At 45.4% G+C, this 15,602-nt stretch overlaps 1 protein-coding gene across 1 annotated transcript; it reads left to right on the top strand.

Annotated features, from left to right (window-relative positions):
- Nucleotides 1-9,970: 9,970 nt before the first annotated feature.
- On the top strand, nucleotides 9,971-14,766 carry LOC128719915 (cell death abnormality protein 1-like). The gene is made up of 7 exons (XM_053813557.1): nucleotides 9,971-10,016; nucleotides 11,379-11,789; nucleotides 13,012-13,302; nucleotides 13,389-13,628; nucleotides 13,746-14,324; nucleotides 14,425-14,571; nucleotides 14,663-14,766. Exons 1-7 carry the CDS (start codon nucleotides 9,971-9,973, stop codon nucleotides 14,764-14,766), a joined length of 1,818 nt encoding a protein of 605 aa, XP_053669532.1.
- The last annotated feature ends 836 nt before the right edge of the window (nucleotides 14,767-15,602 follow it).

Below are 15,602 nucleotides of genomic sequence, written 5' to 3'. Positions count from 1 at the left end.
ACATATTCTAAAATGAGAAGGCAATATCAAATCTTGTGTGCAACCACAAATGTGTGGGTCAAGTGAGGTTGGCGGGTAGAGGAACTTGTGAAAAACTACTCGAATTGTCTAGGGGGCGAATACGTGCGGGTTTTGTCGGAAGTTTAAATTGTGACCGTTGGAAGTAGATGTTGATAAATTGAAATGCTCACGACTTTACTGATTGCTGGAAAGCTGCGGAACTGCTGTATTTAGTTTTGCCAAGAAAATAATAATGTAAAATGATCAGAGCAAACCGTTTAATCGCGAATACAATAAAAATTGACAAAATGTTTCGATTAACTTCGGTGAAAATGGCAAAACATTAGCCCAAATTGGATATAGACACGCGGAAGCATCAATGTATTTCTGCTTTGTCGGAGAACCTTGCGACAACCCAAACACAACTGCTGAAGAAACTGATCAAAGAAATTTTCCCGGTGATCGTAATGTTCTTTATAGACGACCGATCGAGAAGTTTTGGGCTTATTTTGAAGAAAGGAAATCGTTCAAATTTTTTCGCAACTAAGAGAACGGATGAGACGACCATTTAATTGGGGAATTGAAGAAACTATTAACCACCTAAGACGAAAATTTCGGCCTATGTGGCGGCCTAGAAGTGGTGTGGAAGTGAACAAATGAATGAAATGCAATTTAGTTATTTATTACACAACTCTCGAACTCGTCTATTTCCTAACTGCCTGGCCGATTAGCAATTTACTCAATTGTGCACTTGACACCATATTTAGTTTAACCGATTCTGTCAAGTTTATTCGTGTTGCACTGTCCGGTTCTACTTCCCGTTTATTTTATTCGCGTGGCCAGTAAACTGTGCACCTTTTGCGAGACCCTGTAGTATAGAATAGCCTTTTGCTTTTATTTTGCTGTTTCGCGCCCTGTTTTTCACTATTAAACGTGAGTTATGCACAATTATTAATTAATTATGTCATGTACTAGCAAAGCGTCAAAATGCATTTCAGTCGAACGTATCGGCAGGAAGATTACAGCAGCAACCCGGAACAAGCATATGGGTTGATGCAACTGAACTTCACGAAGTTAAACAATTGATTTGCTATTCTTGTCCTGACTGATCGGAACGGAAAACAGAGTACATATTGTTAGAAGGGGTATGTGCATAATTCACGGTGTAGCTGTAGAAAACTTTCGCGTAAGCTTAGCACGCTCGTTTAATTTAAAATGCATCCCTCACACGTCCCGTCTGAGCTGTGCGATGTGCGCGATATCGATGGCCTACAAAACTATGTTACCTATTTATAGACTATCGATCAGACGAAATTAGATTACGGATGAAATGTTAACGCAATATCTAAATTGGAAATTCAATGATTAATAAAGTTTTGTTTTGTTGCCAATGCAGCCCTAATTCGATCCTGTTTTACTCCCGCCAGAAGGGCCGCTGCGTTTCGTGCGCGTGAACCGTTTTACCGGCTGTGCTGTCTGTTCAATCAGATAAAGTCCTTCAGATTGCTGCTGGCTCAATGTAAACAGTCGTGTGCTTAATAAGCATGTATCAGTGAACAACATCATACTTTTACCTGATCACTGTACATAATTTACGAACGTCATCATCATTTCATTGAATCACTTCCCTTTTACAGCGCGGAATGCTCCACCTGTAACGGAAGGACATGACCACGAATAATGTATATTCGATTTTCGTTCGTCGTTTTGTGTGTTGGTTTTTTTTTCACATAATAATGAAGATGAATTGGTTTAGTTTGATGGGGTAAATATGTTTCTATCGTCTCATCAATTGCACAATCAACAGGTACGCGCAACAAACTGGTAAAATATTTGAAATTAGAATCCGTTGCTGTTGATGGTGATAGTTATTACGTCCATTGTGGCTAATTTTACGTACACTTATTGGTGATCTCCATATTCACAAATGTCTTTTCCCTTCTTTGAAGTAAAGAAACTAAACGAAAAGCAATAATGCAACACATTGTCAGTCGCTAGAACAGAAGCGAGAGGATAATTTTATAACTCAACAATTGTAATGGTTCTTAAACAAGAACCAGCGAGAGGGAATACATCATACGGAGACAGAACTTGCAGCAAAACGTGAGCGTGAAACCAAGTGAACCCAAGTGAGAGGCAACATGCCGAGCAAAAGGGAGAAAGCAAACACGCTCTACAAAGCACAATCATCGCATCCAGCGGACGGGCGTACGAGCGAAAGAGAGCCACACAAAAAGGAAAACGAAAGTAGCCACTCGAAAGCGATGATCTGTGGGTCTGTGGGAAAATATATTACAACCGGTCCGGTGGCACTCGTCAGTAACGGAGCAGCTTTCACGCAGTTCAACAGTGCGATGCAATAAACCGAAAAGCTGTTCGACAGTGGTAGCGTGCCGCTGCAGAAGGAGAGCCACGGGAAGGAACTGGAACCGTTTCATTTAAAACAAAAAAGCAATTCTCCTCCCAACTCTCCATCTTTCGCTACAGTGCGGCGAAGATAGTTTAGCATCATTTCACAATTCACTAGGTGTGTGTTCCTTTACTTCGCTGTGATACGGTGCAATAAGGCAAGAGCATTTAACGAAGCATTATCTATTTGAAGAGGTGACCTTTCAGTATGCAAATAAGTGTGCGGTATGTGTGTGTGTGTATGTGTGTGACTGTACAAAACAGTGTTTGTTGATGAAGCTTAACTGCGGCTAGCGTGCAAGTGAACCGGGATAATCAATCCTGTTAAGCGTTTTATTATTTTTCGGTGGAGGCGCCCGGTGGTTTGTAGTGTGCGTAACGCTTTGGAGCTTCATTTGAATCGGCATACTGTTGTTTATGATTGAAAAATCGTACATTAACATAATTCAAACAGTATTTAGAATAACGTTTCTTTAAAAGAACCGTAGAGAACCAAAAACCAATACTTACTGTGGGTTTATTTTCCGCCCCTTATCGCGTGGTTTAAAAAATGCATAGAGTAGTAAATTAACAATGCAATATTTCGCACGGTTAATGATCTTCAGTGCTCACGGGCAACTCGCATATGTTGGCTGGCGAGGAAAAAGCAATCTTTCAGTTGCTTCGCCAAGCACTGTTTACGATGCTATCACAAATGCCATACCTCCATACGAGACTTGGTACGGTAAAACACACAATGGTATCGTTCGTTGTGGGTATTAATTACGAAGACAGGACTGATAGGGGGAGAGGGGGGGGGGGGGGGAAACCAGGGCCTCGGGAGGGGCAAATGGAACAGGAAAAAAAAGAAAGCAAACACACACGAACAATCCCAAAACTTGACCACTCTCGTTTACGTCGCAAACGAACCGGGGCAATCGTAAATGTTGCTTTTCTGTTTTATGCCACCGTTTTTGTTCCCGCTGCCGATACCGCTCCCTAAGTGGACACCGCCACCAAAACGCTTACGCTACCTTGGCAAAAGGGTAGTGTCGCAGGTTTATTGCTACAGAAATACCACGGTGGAGCGAAAACAACGACCATTCGGTGGCCGCGAGCCACGGTTGAAATGGAAATTAAAACAATAATAGGCTAAAGCGGGGTGATGAGGTTTCGTGAGGGAAAGGTGCAAGAGAGGAAAAGAGAGTGAGAGAGAGGGAGAGAAACAGAGAGAGAGAGTGGATAGGGTAGACCGAAAGTAGGAAGCAAATGAAACTGAACCCCTGTAACAGGCAAGCACGTGCACGGTGGTATCGGGTGCTGTGTGTGTGTGTCAAGCATTGCCGGGCAGGTGACTGCGATGGAAATGGTGCCACGAATTGAGCCATGTGCGTGTCTGTGTGTGTGTGTGTGATTGTGTATGCTAAAGAAAAGTATCGCGCGGTATGTCGACTTTGCTCTAAGCTCCTGTTCGACCACGATCGTCTGCGCTTTGTCGCCGTGTTCTTTATGCCCTGTGACCGGTTTCCGCTTTGGGGCAGCCTGAAATTGGTGCGGCCTTGTTTGGCCTTCGAACCGTCATACGGTCATGCCGGCGGGTGGAGTTTCTTCGTTTGTGGTGGGGTTCGGTCAGTTTCGGGACGACGCATTTGTAATCAACGATCGATCGCTTCGCAATGGTTTATATAGCAACAGTGTGACCAAAAGGGACCTCTATGCTGCCGTCCCGGAGCGGATGGGGTTAACGCGTGGTTGACCGTGGGCAAGGATACGCGAACAGTTGGAATGTTTTCCAAACCGAAGGTACAACACCGTGGGTCACTTTTTGTCACAAAGCTTTCCATGGGTGGAGATTGTGTTGATTCAAGAAATTCGTACGAATGTCACCATCGGTAGCTGTAGGTAGGGTTTTTGGGGAGTATTGTGTGCACAGATTGCAAGCACCTCCATGCAGTATAATTTGACGCGCACATTGAACGCAAACATTTAGTAGTTATCATTCAAATTATGCTGGAATATATTAAACGCACTGCGTCGTTACTGCTTGCCGTTAAAACTGCCAGTCCCCGGGGTGTTTATAGTTTGCTGTACAGGAGTGAAACACATTTCTGCCTACCGTACAGGTGCTAATGAATGAAACACAACACTCTGCAGCACGTACCGTGCGCGACAAAGAAACTGAAGAAGTGCGACTGTGTTGTGTAAGCGAACGCAGAACCTTACGGTTTTTGGCGCAAAAACCTGTTCTGCAGTACTAATTAACAGTCAACGGAAGCGCATGAACGGTGGGCAGAAGAATTTCCCAATGAAAATAAACTTATCGATCGTAGTGTAAACCCTCGTTGTATGCGTGTGTTTTGCAAGTGAAAAGTGCGCCAAACCAAAAACTCATTTAACACCACCATTATGTGCATGTAAAGTTTAAGGAAGTTGGTGTAAATGCCTCCCCACGGTTTTGGGACTCGGGATATTAATTAACTAATGAAACACCGTTTGCTACACGCATGGCTGCTACGATGAGTGACAAGCAACCAAGCTTCGTGGGTGCCCAGTAGGGACGCAGTGATAACTAGATTGTTTTCAAAACCAGTTAGTTGAAAATAGTGCATAAACACAGTGCTTAAAGGATAAATTTAGCAACGCCAAAAAAAACCCGTTCAATGAAGAAACAATGCCATAAAACCATTTACTGATTGTGTGCAGAAAGTGATATAAAAACGCGCCTGAATTGCTGCAATGATCGTGCGTTCGTTGCCTAAGTAATGGAGAAACTGGTCGGAAGTGTTTAGATGGTACTAGGACCTGCTTATGCTGGTAAGCAGTGTTGCCAGATTGCACCTTCTTTATAGATAATAGAACCAAAAACAAATCACAATGTTTGGTAGTGTGCGCCCCGTGCAAGAGTCACTGCGGTTTATTTATACTTTCGTTTGCTTTGTACAGTAATCATCTAACCGAACCACACGTGATGCAGTTATGTGGCAGATATGGTATTTTCAGATATTGGAAAAATTTTCAAAAAAAAAATCTGGTATTAAAAGGGTTTTTTTTCAGGGATAAATTAACCAAAGGCTTCTCACAGTCCCGATCTGTACCCAATTGAACTATTTCAATGGTACTGAGCCATGCGATCAGTAAAGATATTTTTCCGTAGTTTAGCACGATGCCACGAGAGCAAGCAGCAGTTAAAATTACATTAAAAAACCCGACTAAGCGACATTTTGTTCGAACGGGATGCTTTTTGCATTTAAATAATAAAAGCCATATGGACGAATACTTTTTGTGCATAGTACAAAAAGGATTTTTAAGTTTTGGTACTGTTACTAATGTTTAATTTCATTATTATATTGCTTTTTGATGAACGAGAGCTATCAATTGTTGGATCTACCATCGAATCTGATCGTTAAGTTTACTGTCCCATGGATATAAAATATTTAATTTGTCAGTTTGCCTAAATTATTCAGGTGGACGGATATTTTTTAGAACCAAAACCCATGCTATGTATTATATGCCTGTAGTAGAAATTCTTATTTTACTTGATATTTGTTACTCTTAAACAGTAAACAAAAGGCATAGTACCAGTGTTTAAAACTGTTCTACTCACGGTCTAAATATGTTAATCTATTTCAACCCTCAAGCCAAAAAAAAACATAAAATAAAATAAATACCGACTAAATTGGAAATTTCCCATGAGCATCAGCACTGTGTATCAGCACAATCGAAATCGTAAATGGATACGCAGCAGGAAGGCGGATATTCATGGAGTGGCTTATTATTAGAGCGTAGTAATAATTATCTATGTCTGTTGGTTCCATTTTTAGCTGTATTTCTATTCATGTCAGACGAGAATAGATACTATTCTTGCTGTGGCTAATTGTGACATCCATAGAAAAGAACTTCATCGTAGGATGGTTGCCGAAAGATCCTGGGGGGAGCATTTGGAGCTTAAAATAGTCATGCGTAGAATGAAACGTATGCTGTTTTACTTCAGCACATCACATACATTCTCACATGTCGATGAATTATGGCGTATGAAAATGTTTCCATCATTGATAAATACTTCTGATCCTACGCTTCAATAATCTTTGAGCTCATTTAGCGCGAGCTCCAGTCCCACAAATCGATTCGGTAGCAGAATGCAAATAAATGTTACACGATCGAAATAACAAAAAAACAAAATCGTGACGGTTCCTCGGAACATTCTGTTTGTTTTCCAGCGAAGCAATTTTGTTGATTTTACCTGCTGGTGGGGTTTTTTCAACCTTCCACGTTCCCACTCCATATTTCTTTACGCCAGAAATGCTGATGAACGCTTTCCGGAGCTTGCGTTTCGTGTGTCGTGCTCGAGTGCGTTACGCTGTACGATTTCTTTCCCCCCCATCAAGCGTTGTGTTTGTGTTTCCGTAATAATTTCACTTGCACACGGTAAAATTGTCGATCTATTCAAATTCGATCCGTCAAGTACGGAAGCACAGAAACCGAATGATAAGCATCTTTACCGGCGGCCGCTCGGTTTTCAGTGCTGCGAAAAGTTTATTACAGCCACACAATAGCGCACCATTAATGATCGCTCGGGAAAGGCAGGAAGGATGAGTGTGGACACTGGGTGGAGCCGACCGAGCCCGTTCACAGCTATCTTGCTTATCCAAATGGCTTTACAGATTAAATGGATGGTACTTCGCATAAATCGAGACTACAGCCTGACGGTGGCAGAAGGTGTCGGTGGCGGTTTGTTTGCATCATGGATCGGTAATGGACGAAAGTGAAAGAAAATAAAAAATGCGAAGGAAACCAACTTGTCTGTCCCGAGTCCACGAGGATGGATGGAAATCGATTTGGTGACGCGCAAAAGGATTGTGCCAGTGTAACGGATGCCGAGCATGGGGACGGGACACACGGCGACCAGAAGGGAACACGCTTGACGGTGCACGGTCGACAAATGGAATAATAACGAGTTCGGTTGTGCGGAATAATTACATTACATTTTTTCGACAGTCCCGTCAACTTGTCACACGCCATTCGATATGCCGCTTTGTTGTAACCGACGTCACACAGAAGGGGATACGCTGTCCTCGTGTATATGACGCCACCGTTTTTGCTATTATGTGGTCAACACAAAAAGAAATCGGAGTAAACACACTCAGTAAAATAAAAAAAAACGCCCAAAAACTGAGGGGAAAGTCCGCTTCACGCCAGAGTTGGTTGTGCCATTGTCTTTGGTCACAGTTTTGACCAAACCGGATCGATACGTAGCGCTGGTCACTGCTGACGTCATTGATATTGTTGAATGGACGGATCAGGTGGGAGCCGTTGGAGGTGTAACACCACCCAAAAAAAAAAAAAAAACGGGAAACAAGAGCAGCGAGTGCCCTCGCGTGCCAATCTTTTTGGGCTTTGTACACGTCGTAATGGGTTGGCGGTGTTCTGCACCGTCCGTTCGTCCTTCTGGCCAGTTGCGTGAACAAACCCCTGCAACCGAAACCTCGCACTCGGCGAAAAGCAAGAAACGCACGAAGAGTATTAGCAATAATCAACGAGTTGTGCCGCTACAACCGTGTCGCCGTGTATTACCAGGGGTGGGTGTGGCCGGGGGGAAGGAGTTGTTTCCACCCTGTCACCCAACCCTGCACAGACGGTAGCTGGTGAATAATTTAGCCCGTCAATCAGCACTACTCTTCAATTATCTGTCTGTGTGCGCGGGTGTATTGGTAGCGGAGCGAAGAAGCGATTCACGCCGGTTTTGCCACCGTCACTGGATGCTATCGATCCTGCTCTACCAGATGGCAGGATACCTGGTTCTACCCGAACCTTGGTTGTAATTATATGGCGTAACATAACTGCGACTAATGCTGCAGTAGAACAAACCTGGTACAGCGTGTCCGGCATGCAGCTGAGCTTGAGGTCGAACGATTGGCAGATTGCAGATGAATCGATAACATGTAACATATAACAATGCGTTTACGAGAACGAGACAGACAAAAAATAAACAATTGTATCAATAAATCATAATAGTTCATAGTGCAATGTAAAATAAGCAGGTGATATATTCGGTACAGTAATCGGCATTGTGTAAGTCTTTTGAATACCTTCTCATACTAACTTTATACTAACCTAACCTAACTAACTCGACCATCCTACGCTATACTAACCTTGGCGTGAGTTTTGATGTCCATTGGTTCCGTGTTGTGACTCAAGGCTGTGGTCAGTTTTTAGGGCACCAGCGACCCGAGCGACCCACTGACCGAACCTTTGCTAGATGGATGCGATTTTACAAAAGATTTATGAGATTCTTGACGGTAAATTATTGTTTGCAACGTACAGGCGTCAGGTCACGTCCTGAATGCTTGAGAATTGGAACCCCGACACACAAACACACGCAAACATACAGGGAAATTGATGAGTTTTCTTTGTGCCATATTAGCGGTACACTTCGCCTGAAAGTATGCAACCGGCCGAGCGTTTCTTTGCCAATTGCGGTCCAGCTGTGGTTCCTTATTTTTCTCGCCCTCCCGCGAAATGGCCATTGCAACTGCGGTTTTCGTTGCCGACGTTGCAGGCGTCGGTAGAGGTCAATTGGAATTTTATTGCTTTAGCATTCCACAATTTGACCGCGTTCTAGGTGTGCACTGTGCACCGGGAAACCCGGAACGTCACTGCCGACACTGTTGCCGTGTAGGAGAGTTGCATTTTTTCCCCCAACTCGCCAACGGCTTCCAACGCTGCGGCAGCCCAACAGTACGCCATACGTCCACGATGGAACAATGTGGAATAATTATTACCGACATCAAAACGGGCGCGACGCGATCGACCGAAATGGCAGTGGTGAAGGTGTGGCCTTGTCAACGGTGGCTCAAACCGTCCGTTTGACGGGTTTTGTGGCTGCCAGGGCTTCACCTTGAGTTGGGGATACCTTTGGGTCCAGTACCGTCCCGAAACTTGACCGCACATCGAACCGAGCGAACGGGCGCTACGGACCACACGGAACGGCGTGCTCAGTGCTGGGCAGTAGTTGGCAGGCGCAGGCAGTTACTCGTGCTCCACACGATCGCGATGTGGCCAAAGACCGTTACGGTGGTGTTACTGATCTACTGGCACGGGTGTGTCGGCCATCCGTTGGTGATCTGCTTTCAGGAGCAAAGCTACGAAGATGTTACCGTGCGTAAGTGTTTCGCGAATAGTGGATGGTTGATGATGGTAGCTGCAACAACACTCCGGTAGCTTAATCACACAGCCTCATTAACTGCGCTTGGTTATAATAACGTTCGGTTACAATAACGCCACAGCCGAGTATGTGATTGGGAAAGGTGATTAATGTACGCTGAAGCACAGATAACGTGCTGCTGCCAGGTGATTGGGAACAATGTGCCAAGATTATGGTGCAGAACAGGTGTTGCTGCTATCGGGTTGGCTTGGCAGAAGACGCTGGTGGTTGCTGATAAGTGGAATTTGGGCATGCTTAGATGTAGTTATGGCTGGAGCAATCGTGATGCGATCAGTGTACGATTAGCCGTCGATTGGGAATGTTGCATTCTCGAGCGCCTTTTTCCCACTTGCTGTTATAAGGAATCTATAGAGCTGGAACATGTCGCGTTTAAGCGTTGTGATAATTGTGTTGCTAGTGGTGCAAGGTAATGGTGACATTAGATGTGAAGTGGTCCGATAAATGTTGTGATTATAGTTTAATAATTTTGGGGTGTTCATTAGTTTTGGGGCTGTATGGTGGTGTATTGGTAGAGGATACGACAGGATCGGTACAAAATCCCATCCGGACCAATCCTCCGTACGCAGGCATGATTATCTAGCTACGGGTAAATGAAGTCAAAGAAAGCCAAAAAAGGCAGACCTAGACCTCTTGCGATTCTTGTGGCTGTTAAAAAATAAGATAGTTGAATAGTGCAACAAAAAAGTAAACGTACACACAATGAAAAAGAATGCTCAATAGACTCCGGCAGTATATCTTCCAGCAATAAGCTCCAGACGGTAAATGATACGGCGATCGTGATAAGCATTCAAGTGGCTATCTGCCCGATTACGAATCGTTCCGTATTGTGAATCCGTTTGACCAACGAATATCTTATCGATGCAACCGTATGTACAAAGAGCACTCGATGAACCATCGGCACTCGGGCATCGGGTTTCGTGAATGAGCCATTGCGACACCTCGCTCGCCTTTCGCATGAATGGGTGATTTAATGACACAGCTAGTTACCTTGAGCGGAGCGGTAAAATTGAGGTTTTAAGGTCCGTTTTTGGCGTTGCCTGTGGGTATTCTTCCAAATTGCAATTGTGGCCTTGCTTCGGGGCACAAATTGCATTACATATTTCCTCTTTCGGACAACTTTTCCGTGGTGGAAAAGCTCCTAAACCAAGGAAAAAGCCATTATATTGCGGTAACAAAACAAAATGGTAGAAAACGAGTCGTCGACATCACTTTGCGCTAATGTGATAGGTTAGCGCTTTAAGACACCGTTCCTTTTTTTTCTTCTTACCTTTCATATCGTTCGTGAGGTTGAAGGTTTTAGCCGTGCGTCGCCGTGGTTGTGTGGGCTATGCTTTCGTGACGAGAGCTCATAAAATGGTAACGTTTTTCGTAGCCTTGAAATCTTCCCACCGGGGAGTATTAGTGGCATTAGCCTTGCTGTGCGCGGTTTGTATAGTGAGTTTTTTTTTCCTGTCTTGGTTTTGGATAATATTGTAGAAATTGTAAGCAGTAGCCCGGCACCATGTTAAGAAGCTTCTTTAGAAATTGTGAACAGTTGTTTTAAAACCGTGGCTCCAGGCTGGTTGGACAACATGTCCTATCGCAGAACAATGCATCGATTATAGCTCGTTTAACCCCATCGACAAGTACGTTCTGGTGGGGTATCTTCAACCTGTTGTGTGCTCTACGGCACTGTTATTGGAATTAGCCTTGCGCCGGACAGCACACCCACATTCATTGCGTTCGTAAACTTATATTCCTCGGTCTTTTCTCCCTACCGCTCTCATAGGCTCCCGTAGCATCATATGGCCGTGCGAGGACAACAGCGACTGTAAGGCGGAGAGCTCACACTGCTCCATATTTGGGTACTGCCAGTGCCCGGCCGGTTATGTCTTCTCGACCGATGTCACGCGCTGCCTGCCCGAGTCCGCGTATGGCGTAGCGTGTCAGGAGGCGGTACAGTGCTCTCATATGCTCACCGGTGCCAAGTGCGAGGCCGGCGTTTGCACCTGTGACAGCGACTACACGTACGTACGCGGCCGCTGCCGGAAGCTGGTGGATCTTGGCCAACCGTGCAGCGACGATATCGATTGCTTCTTCAGCCACAACCGGGAGGCGGTCGTGTGTCATCGGGGCTCCTGCGAGTGTGCCGACGGGTTCTATCGGCGCAGCAGCAACGTCTGCCGGCGGCGTGTGACAAGTGAGTAGCGTGATTGCTTTTTCGTGTGTTGTGCATCCGTCGTCGATCCGTTCCGTGCCGCGGCTGAAATTGTGTTGACCCCACAAGCAAAATACTGTTTCGACCGTGCAGCGACAAGACGGAGCGTTTTGCTGCCGGCGGAATACTAAATGCTCATCGATTTATTGGTTTGTAAGGGTATTGTGTACCGCTGTGCGGAGGAAATTGAAGTTCCAAGTAGGTTGGAGTGTAATTGGAAATCAATTGACGTGGAAAGCCTTAACTCGGTCAAACGGTTGATTATGGTTCGGTCTGTGATTGTTGAACGGTTTGCGATAAAGTATGGTGCGGGCGGTAAATTAACTGCCTGATCTTGTATGCAAAACATTAAAGCAATATTATTGAGCATATACAAAGTTCATTAATATGTTATGGAACTAGTACTAACTTAAAACTTGATGTTTCTTGAACGTCCTTGACCAGAAAGGAGTACCTCTTTTAACGATTTTTTTAACAATGATCAGATATAAGTGTTACTAAGTGTAACTCTTCTTTTTCAGTCCCACATTCGTAGCTCTGGTTTGGAATGTACAGAATTTTTCCTAATCAATGCCATCTGAGAACTAGCCGTTCATGTGCTTATGTCGTTGGTCACTAGTTCAGGATTTAGAATAGAAAATAATTTATATCGAAAAGCATCAAACGGAGCACACAGAATCTCCTCGAATTACTCAAAGAACATGTGGGGGTTGATTGATGTCATGGAAATCTGCTGCAGGAAAATCGAGTAAATCTCCCGAAAATATTTTCTACAGCTCATTTTCGGTCAATAGTAAACAATTGCTTAATGAACCTCCACGACAAAAAAAATAATATATTCGTTAAGCATCTCTTATTTTATGCTTATTGCACTGTATTATCCAGGTTTGGAAAGCAACATTTCACTTTTTCATACGAATTTAATGAAAAAGAACGTCCCGCATTACGATTTTTCTGTATAACGATTAAAATGAGAAGAGAGAGAGAGAGAGTAAGAGAGAAAGAGAGATAATTATAGAATGACTTTAAAATTGTTAACAATAATCTACAATCGGTTACGCCTGTCATTATGCAATTTAATATTTATTGCACCAATAAGTGATTTATTGGTGATTTAACCCTTCATGTTGCATACCTTCAGGAGTCAAAGTTTTGTATTCAAAGAGCTTCATGCTTATCCATACATTGCCATACATATTTACAGATGGTGAAGAATGCATCGTGCACCAGGACTGTGAGGGAGAAAATTTGCGGTGCGTGAACCAGCACTGCACCGATGCGTCAGCACAAACAAAATCCTTCCGCGATGTGGCCATACAAACGTCGGAAACTGTGGAAAACCCGAACGAAAAAAGCACACCGGCGAAAGAGACCCCCAGCCACGGTGAACCGAAGACGCGCGATGCCGAAACGAACACGGACACTGCGGGCAGCGGCAAACGGGTACAGATCAACACCAAACGATCGACGAAGGATTGTGGAAAGTGTCGCAAATGTACGTTACTTTGCCGGCGTCGGTGTGCGTGCCGCGTGTGTTGTGTGGGTTTGTAACCTTTGCCCTTTTGTTCTGTCCTCCCGCAGTTGGCGATCCATGCGTCGATGAGGGCGTCGAGTGTCCGGAAGTGCCTTACTCGGTGTGCCGAATGGGCCAGTGTCACTGCACGGATGGGTACTATAACAAGGAGGGTCGCTGTATGGCCGAGCTTGGCGAATACGCACACGACGAACAGTATTGCGAGGCGGATATGACGTTCAGCAACAATCGCTGCTCGTGCCGGAATGATCAGTTCTACGATAATAATATGCGCATGTGCCTAAAGCGTAAGTATGGCGGAACGGTGGGGTTCGGTAGGGCTGCGAGTGTTGAAATAAATCAGCACCACAGTCCAGCACAATGAAACGAGCGATTAATCGTTGAGGATGTGCCCTTTTTTTTAGCCGCCCTGGGCATCAACACATCCTGCACCCAGCAGAGCCAGTGTTCGCCGTACGGTGCGGCCTACTGTCCAACGGCGTCACCGAAACGATGCACCTGCTACCCATACGCGCAGTACGACGAGGGAACGGAGCTCTGCATCGAAAAGCAGGGCCACGAAGCGTACTGCGAGCGGGACACGGATTGTACGCTGGCCAACGCACGCTGCTCGGGCGAAAAGACGTGCGTCTGCAAGACGAACTACTACTACATCGACGAGCGGTGTAAGGCGGGGAAGGGGGCGGAGTGTGACACCGAAACGGACTGCGCCTTCGAGGAGGCCGTCTGTCAATCGGCCAACGCGTCCGAGGATGAAAGCGTCGATCCAAGTGAACCGAAACAGTGCAACTGCAGGAAGGGCCACCTTTACCAGCCATCGGCCAACCGTTGCCTGAAGGAGGCCGAACAGTACGGGGACGAGTGCAGCGTGGACGAGCAGTGCCAGCCGCTGCTGGGCGAGTTGGGCCAATGCATGGACAGTAAATGTCAGTGCAATGAAAACGAGCATCACTTCAAGGACGGCAAATGCAACGTGAAGATAGGTAAGGAGGGGACGGATGCGTGGCACGAGGCACACAACTCCAACCACTAATGGATTCGGTTCTTTGTGTTTTTTCCCTCCCCCCCGTACCTTTTTTGCAGCTCTCGATGCACGCTGCTCCAAAACGAGCGAGTGCTTCGTGAACGACGAACAGGACAATGTCGAATGTCGCAATTCGGCTTGTCAGTGTAAGTTTGACTACTCCCCGGACGTGGAGCGGCAGAAGTGCGCTAGGCCTAGTGGCAAAAGTAGGATCGACTTTCAGATGCTTCTGCATGCGTTGCAGGCTCGCTTTGGCGGGGTGGACGATATACTGACGAACGTTTGCCTTCCTTCCAGATTCTTCCGATCGCCCCAGTGCCCTGAAGGTGATTACACTCATGCTTACCAGTGCTGCCGTGCTGATTACGGGTTCCGCTTTACGCGATGCATACTACGGCTAGGGGGCGGACAATACACGACCAACTGGACAGTGGCAGCTGCTGTACAACACACCGATTGGACTACGAGCGCAATTGGACGGCATCCGGGTTTTGTCCCACTACTGCCCTGTGCATAGTTTCTTATCCTGCTAGGTGATGGATCCTGTTGCAACTCCGCGGGTGGGTGTTGGGCAAATCGCAAACCAAACATCGCTAACTACTAACTATCTGAAACAATCACAAGTACATTCGACCGTGCGAAAGCAATGAACAGCAATACCAATACCACTATTTATACACCAAAACATGCACATTTGCAATACGATGCGCGTACGGCATAAGAGATGAACTAGTTACCGACTAGCACGTGTTTTTATAATGCTTCAGTAAACAAGACAAAAAAATAATTCGTTTAACCTTTTGGTCCCGCGTGTCGCAAAGGCGCAACACGCGGACACAATAGGAGCGAACTAGCGAAACGGGCGAACGAACGTCCGACACGACGACAACTTCGGTCGGATGTTGAAGGGTGAACGATAACCGCAAGTAGGCGGTGCAAAATAGTACATAATTAAACTGATAATAAAGCAATATGTGCGGCCTCTGTAGCGGACTGTTGCCGTTGAGTTTTTTGATTGAACGTGTATGTGTAGCGTTTTGCATGCAGAAGGAAAGAGGACGATGACGTGCGGTCGTAAATGAGCGAGGTGAGGAAATTCGACCGTCAGTTTATATATCTGTCATGAGCTAAAGGTTAGTACTTTTCTCTGCTCTCGGCTCTCCTACGTTGCGGATCATTGAAGGGTTGACCAGACGGTGACACTAAGTTGATGGTGGCACCTCCAGCGGCTCCTTAT

Source organism: Anopheles marshallii, chromosome 2 (genome assembly GCF_943734725.1).
Source record: "Anopheles marshallii chromosome 2, idAnoMarsDA_429_01, whole genome shotgun sequence".
In the NCBI taxonomy this organism is placed as follows: domain Eukaryota; kingdom Metazoa; phylum Arthropoda; class Insecta; order Diptera; family Culicidae; genus Anopheles; species Anopheles marshallii.
This window is presented reverse-complemented; position numbering and strand designations above follow the sequence as displayed.